We start from the raw sequence: 7,220 nt of genomic DNA, 5'->3' as shown, positions 1-7,220 counted from the left end.
TCTTCATAGATTTTTTGGATTTAATCATCTATGGTTTGGTAGAAACAAATTAATCTTTCTGACTATTCAGATAAAAATACATAGAACATAATATAATTTTTTAAGAATCAATCAAGAAACCTCAAGATTACAAAAAAGAACTTCAAGAAAACCATCAAATGATTTTTAATCCATCAAGAACACGTCAGATGCATTCATACAAAAATTTAACATGCTGTAAATACAAAAATCCAACATCTATCATGAATATAAAACCAAAATTAATCATTTTTTAAAAGAAAATGTGTTTGCTCTATACTATGAATAAAAATCCTTTTTAAGAAAGAAATAAAATTAATTCAACCTATATCCTCTGTACATAATCCATAAAAACAAGGTTTAATGCTTGATCAGCCTATCCTGAACCCCATATATGCTTAAAAATATAAAAATCACGTACCTTAATACAATTTTGTAAGGTTAAAACACCGCACACGAAAGTGATACTCAAACTATAATGTAACTCTCTCGAGCCACCTTCAAAACGCAAAAGAGATCATAGATTCTTTTTTTCAATACACATGGTTATTATCTAAGGCCAATGTGAAATTAAACCTTGCATCAGACTCAACACACAAAAATAAATCAAAGCATGAATATATAGGATCAGCTAATATGATCGATCAGTGAAAAAATCATGGATAAGAAAACTTACCTAGGAAATGATGGCCTCCGCGAGGGCTAGTTGGTACTTTCTTTCTCTTTCTAAAGAATGTGAATAGAGAAAGGTGAGGAAACTTAACCTCTTAAATAGAAGAGGTTGGGGTTTTCTCTTCTTACCAAACTCCTAGGTGATGCCCCTCCCAAAGGGTTTTCAAAAAAAAGTTACTTCTTAATCTAGGTAAAAGAAATCTCTATTCTTTCTAAAATATTGAACTCCTCAAGTGGTTTCATGCATGGACTATATGTCCTCTTTATTGGGTCTCTAAGCTAGCCTACGATCCACTCCTAGGATCTAACATATACTATTAGTTTGTTTTTCTAAACAAATAATAATTAATTATAATAAACTTACACCTTCAAATCTTTCGTAATTAAAACATTCACGTCAAAATCTTATTAATTTAAAAAAAATATTACTAATTAATTTTTTTAGGTTTTAGAAAATGCTTAGTATTACAGTCTGCCGTTTCAAAAAAAAAAAAAAAGTTCTGCAGAAATAAAAAGGAGAGATCACATGTAATAAGGAAGCATCATAGATGAGACTTGAGGGTCCATCTAATTTGAAGTGTGAGAGACCATCTAATTAATGGCATCGATATTTCAGGCACAAATCTTTGTCACAATTCGCTGCATTCATTGTAAGTTTGATCTGTCTCCTTTTAGGAGTGAGTTCTATTCTCTCATTCACTACCGTCTTACACCATCTCATGGACCGCTTCACATGAATTGCTCCGATGCACATGAGGACTAACAACAATATGATAATTTAATCGGCGTTTATATTTAGGGGTAAAAACGGATCAGATACGAGCCGGGCCATGAATCCGAATCTGTAATTCCAACTGTAGATCATTATCCAACTCCAGAACCGGTCCCAGTCAGATTCAGTGAGGTATAGTTAAGTTTGGGTCTTAATTAGTATATCTAGTAATACTGGATTCGGCAGAAAAAAAAAAAACAAGATGAAGAAAAAAAACTATTTACATGTAAGAAAAAGTAACCAGATTGGAATTGTATCGTTATCCAAATCAGCTCCAACCTAAAAAGCAGCCTAACTTATTATATATTTACAAAAAAGACCACTTATTTGTTTCAGTTGTTGCATTTAACTGCCTGCTTTTATAAGTTATGTTTCAAAGACACGCCTGGTCCTAAAACCACTCAGTTGACCATTGTTGAGTAAAAAATGACTAAAATGCCTTCATTATTGATTTTGTTATTGAAGGCCATAAGATAACATAAAATGAGTTTTTTTAAAATAAACAGGACAAAATCTCTCTCAAAACAAATTAAAGAATAAACAGGACAAAATGCCATTTTAATTATATCTGATAAGGTTTTTTTTGCAATGAATTCAGCTAAAGTAGGCAGCTAAATGCAAAACCCAGACGTTGGGCTGCTTTTCATAAAAAAGCTGAATTAAATGCTAGGTGGCTTTTTGTAAGTTACTCTAGTTTTTTTCCCCGGTTTGTTTCCGTATGGATCTTTTTTTTTTTTTGGGTGATGTGATGATCCTGTCCTTTGATTAATTCCTTTAGTTTTAATTGCCAAAACAAAGCAAGAATTATTCAAGAGATACGATCCAAATGGGTGGTTATTAGGTGACTAACAAACACGAGGAGATCACTTCGTTTGGCTGTTTTATCAAATCTCGATCCTTGATCTTTTTTCATTTATTCTCAGTGACTTGGCAGGGATCTGCATGAAACATGATTTCCGGCACCTAACAATACATCAAAAACTATAAAAATTACTAGTCTAATCATGACAATAACGTAGTGACAAAGAAAGCGATGTGTCCCCACTTGGGACAAATTTCTCTTGTCTCTGTTCAGTTGCTCCAAATCAAACCAGCTTCAATGGCCTTATCATAGCGTTGTCTTCATGGTCCAAAATCTACATCCAGAAACGATTTCAAGTGGTAAGTTTACAAGTTAAATCAGATAAAACTAATATCAATAAAGAAGACAAAAGGGATCACACTTCTTTTCTTTAATGAATCAAAAGGGGGTCACACTAGCTAGCTAGCTAGCTCCAAAGTTACTAAAAACTGGAAAAATCTGTCTGTGGATCAAGCCCAAACGGGCTATCAATTTAGAGTACTCCAATGGGTCAAGGGATCACTATAAAGAAACCAATGGTGCATTGTAGAAGGTTCTTAGCATGACGTAATTAAGCAACCTGAGTTGATCAAGAAGAACTAATAATTAATGGCGACTGCACTCTTCCTGATTTACTTAACATATAAATGAATGAAAAAAAATTAGGAAAGAGGAACTTACATGGCAGTGGTACACGTAACCAGGTTGGGCAGTGGCATCGAAGGGATAGGGTTGATTGGTGTGGACGAAGCCGAACCTCACGATAATGGTGGTCATGAATCCGGGGGACATCTTAATCACATTCTTCCATGTCATTTCATTAGTTGGAACTGGGACCAGTGGACCTTGTGCATAATTGCTAATGTTACAAGCAACTGCATCATTGCTCACAGTCATGCAGGCCAAGAGGTCGGTAACGTTAACCAGCTGCCTTTGTTCGATAGCCTGGAAGAGACCCAAATGCATGTGCAAAGGATGGTTATCAGGGGTCAAGTTTATGACCTTCCAAATCTCGGTGCTCCCGACCTTGGGCGTCTCCGTTACCGGATCCTCAAACCGCTTCCCGTTAATGTACAAATGGGTTGGGTTACCGCTGCCGTACTCATACATCACAATGTACCTTGTGTTGTAGCTTGCTCTCACAGCAGGTGGGTATGGGATCATGTTAGGAGGAACAGTTGAGTTATCAGGCACGGATGGCAGGCCGGGTGCGATCACAAACTTCATCACATTGCCGGTCAATGTATCGACTGGGGTCCCAGTCGGGTATGGGTAAGGTGCATCATTGATCAGAATGGCCTCACTTGTTGTTGAAATGGAGAAATCAACAACAACATCAGCAGCTTCTGATGGAGCCAGGAGTATGCTGGAAACTCTGACTGGGCGCCTCAAGTAGGTCGAGTCCGAGGCAACTTGCGCGAAAGTGAGACCGTTGTTTATCGACAATCGGAAGTACCGGGCATTGCTGGTGTTGATGATCCTAAATCTATACCTCCTACGTTGCACGTTCATGTAAGGCCAGGCCTTGCCATTGACTATGATGGCATCCCCAAAGTACTCTGGTTGCCACTGTGGGTGTATTGTTGGGTTGTTACCAACTGGGTTCATGTACAATGAGCCATCAGCATTGAAGCTCCGGTCAAAGATAAGAAGGTGTCGGTCAAACAGGCCATCCGGGAGGTCAAAGGGGGTCTCTTTTGTAGGGTCTCGGATGACATAAGCGGCAAAGAGTCCGGCTAGGAGGCTGACCCTGGTGAGGCCAAGGGCATGGTCATGGTACCAAAGGTTGCCGGGGAGTTGGCGTTGGTTCGGGTAGGTATAGGTCTTTTTGGTCCAGGCTGGGCCGGTTTCTTTGAAATCAGCAGTGAACCAGGCCAGTGCACTGCCATCACTCTGTGGCTCTTGGATACCACCATGGAGATGGACAACCGCCGGTACGCCGCCTGACTTTGGTATAGCGGTCGGGACCGTCGCGTCCCACGGTAGTATGTGACTAGCTGGCAGATGATTCTCCCATGTAACTGAAGTCCCTATCCCGTCATAGGCTTCAATGGTTGGACCAGGAACAGTGGCATTGTCTGCAGAGGTGCCATATGCAAACACTGTGGTGCTTGGTAGATCCCTATGGAATTTCTTTAAAATAAAAAAAAGAAAAATGAATTTATATAAAAAAAGGACATAACAAGATGTATTCTAAGCTTAATTAATTAGCAAAAATTTACAAGAGGTCAGATTTGAAAATCATATTGAACATGACCAAATTCATGAACTACAAAAGTCTTATGTGTAGAAAAGATATGATTTCACGAACTTGGTCATATCTTAACACAATCGTGAACTTGAGCATTTCTTAGATTTTTAGCAACATTTAACCATCTCTTTAAGAGACTATGTTTAATTTGATGTCTAAAGATCAAGGAGACGGTAAAATTACCCATAATTTCTGATACATGCCGATGGTGATACTGCTAGACTGAGGAGATCCACCAACATTGGAGTAACCATAGACCTTGGGCATGTCCGGAAGTTCATCCACAAACATTTGAAGAGACGCTGCTACCTGTGATGTAGCTGGTGTCTGGCCTTGAGCAGCACTAATGGCCATAAAAATAATTGCAAGAAGGCAGACAGTAGATGCCATCCTTGCCATTGGCAGAGCTCCTCCTGCAAATCAACACCACCAAATCTGTGACTACAAATGATTATGACGAGCCAATACCAGTATGTCCTCATACTATACATATTTGTGTATCATTAATAATACGACGTCTATATATATATATATATATATCTCGGAAAACCGGTAATGATGGACGAGTTAAATGGTGAACGTGCATCCAGCGTTGATTTCAGACAATTAGCAGCGGTCGCAACAACCGCTGATTGTCGCGTAACAGTTTAAAAAAAAATCCACTCGCCCATCCGCCGGCGAACAGTGGCGGATAACTGTCCGATAACAGTGGACGATTTGCTCGTCCACTGTTACGGTCCTCTCTCTCTCTCTCTATATATATATATATATATCTATATATATATATATATATATAGAGAGAGAGAGAGAGAGAGAGAGAGAGAGAGTGAATTGGTTTAAGTATAATATAAAACATTTTTATTTTATTATATAGTCACCGAAAAGATTTTTGAAAAAGATAGTATGAAGATAAATGTGAAAAACTAAAAATGAGTATAAATATAAAATTAGCAGAATTATTTTGTCTTTAAATATAAATTTAAATTAATAGTATTTATGTACATTAAAAATATTAGCTTTGGTAAATTTAGAACGAACTATTTTTTTAGAATTAAGTACGTTATATACTTTTTTTAATTTCATAAGTTTGCTATGATAGATTACACATATTGATTTTTTTGTTTTGTTTTCAATTGGCATATATTTAAGAACAATATAATTTCACATAATATTCTTAAGAATTAAAATATCAACATACCATCAAGTTTAAGAGACACACACACACACACACACATACTTGTGTCGCACGTGAACCCACTAGATAATCCCACCAAGCCCTGCCCAAATTTGAGTCATACCTAAAATGTTGTGGAAAAAATACGTATTCTAACAACCAACTTTGTCAACAATGAAGTGAAACACACCAAAGATTTTTTTTACCATGGGAAGGAAGCAATCATATGTATGCACCAAGACTATTGTTCACACTAAAAGGCATGACCCCACAATAGAGTTTCTTCTACAATGCATACAACAGATGCTCTCTTAAAGCCAGCACTTACAAGGTATGAATCTCAACAAAACACCAAAACTAAGTGGCTTCTTATTTTTCCATCAAAAGCCACAGCGCAATCTATCACTGCAATATGCAGCCAAAGGCATAAATCACAAATGACTCATTATGAAAAAGTATGCGAGCTATTAAGAAAATCAATTGGTCTAGGCAACCATGAGTACATGAAGTCTAATGAGAGAGAGAGAGAGAGAGAGAGAGAGAGGCAACCATGAGTACATGAAGTCTAATGAGAGAGAGAGAGAGAGAGAGAGAGAGAGAGAGAGAGACCTTGCAACTGTTTGGCAGATAAGAAGTGTGGAGGAAGTGTGGCTGGGAACAAGAGAGAAAAAGATAGGCGGGTGGCGAACACACGAATTGATGAACAATGTAGAAACTAGACCCTATAAATAGACCAAGCAATACGCGTTTGGTGGGGTCAGTGGGTTCATTGGGATTGATTTTCTAAAGGGGTATATGGGATCCACCAACCTCGACACTTTGGGTATTAGGCATCTAGCGGATTCTTTCACTATACTTTTGGTCAATAATGTCACCCTCCATCATCATTCACACTCAATAAAATCATGAAAAAATTCGCCTTCTTATCCCATAAAATAACACAAGAGGGTACATATTCAAATTTTGGTAAAATAAAAATACTTAACCCATGCATATAAAATATTGTGCGGGTTTTGAGCAACCCACGTTCAATATTGACTTCTTAACTAGTTAATTATCAATGATTAATAAAAAAACTAGTCAATTAATTATCATTGACGGAGTTGATCCCGAACGATAATAGTTTCTTGCTTTCTCTTACTGACAAAACGTACTCGTTTGACATTGACGTCATGGATATATATCATTTAAAATATAAGAAGCGATTGCATTCTTGCCTAACAACAGCAAAAAAAAAACGATTGCATTCAAGATAAATTTGCATTAAAATCAACGTGATATAAACTGATGAAGTTTTGAATTTCCCCAAGTTCGGATTGAATGCCACAGCGGGAGAATTTTTCAAAATGAAATGGTTATATATATTCAATATTGAAATAGTTATATATTCATTAAAATGCAATATTTTTTACTATTTACGGTATGAATGAAAGTGTTGTTGGCCAAAGAAATAGATCAGCTTATTTATCATTTGTTCACATTCAAACCTGAA

General features: G+C 37.0%; 1 protein-coding gene across 1 annotated transcript; it reads right to left on the bottom strand.

Annotated features, from left to right (window-relative positions):
- Positions 1-2,341: 2,341 nt before the first annotated feature.
- LOC149831476 (multicopper oxidase LPR1 homolog 1-like) lies at positions 2,342-5,306 on the bottom strand. The gene is made up of 3 exons (XM_090013915.1): positions 4,738-5,306; positions 2,985-4,436; positions 2,342-2,598 (listed from the first exon to the last, which is right to left on the bottom strand). Exons 1-3 carry the CDS (start codon positions 4,951-4,953, stop codon positions 2,548-2,550), a joined length of 1,719 nt encoding a protein of 572 aa, XP_089870041.1. The 5' UTR covers positions 4,954-5,306; the 3' UTR covers positions 2,342-2,547.
- Between the last annotated feature and the right edge of the window lie 1,914 nt (positions 5,307-7,220).

Source organism: Nuphar pumila, chromosome 7, assembly GCF_984573655.1.
Source record: "Nuphar pumila chromosome 7, dmNupPumi1.hap1.1, whole genome shotgun sequence".
Lineage (NCBI taxonomy): Eukaryota > Viridiplantae > Streptophyta > Magnoliopsida > Nymphaeales > Nymphaeaceae > Nuphar > Nuphar pumila.
The sequence above is the reverse complement of the archived record's forward strand: the minus strand, read 5'-3'. Positions and strand labels throughout refer to the sequence as shown.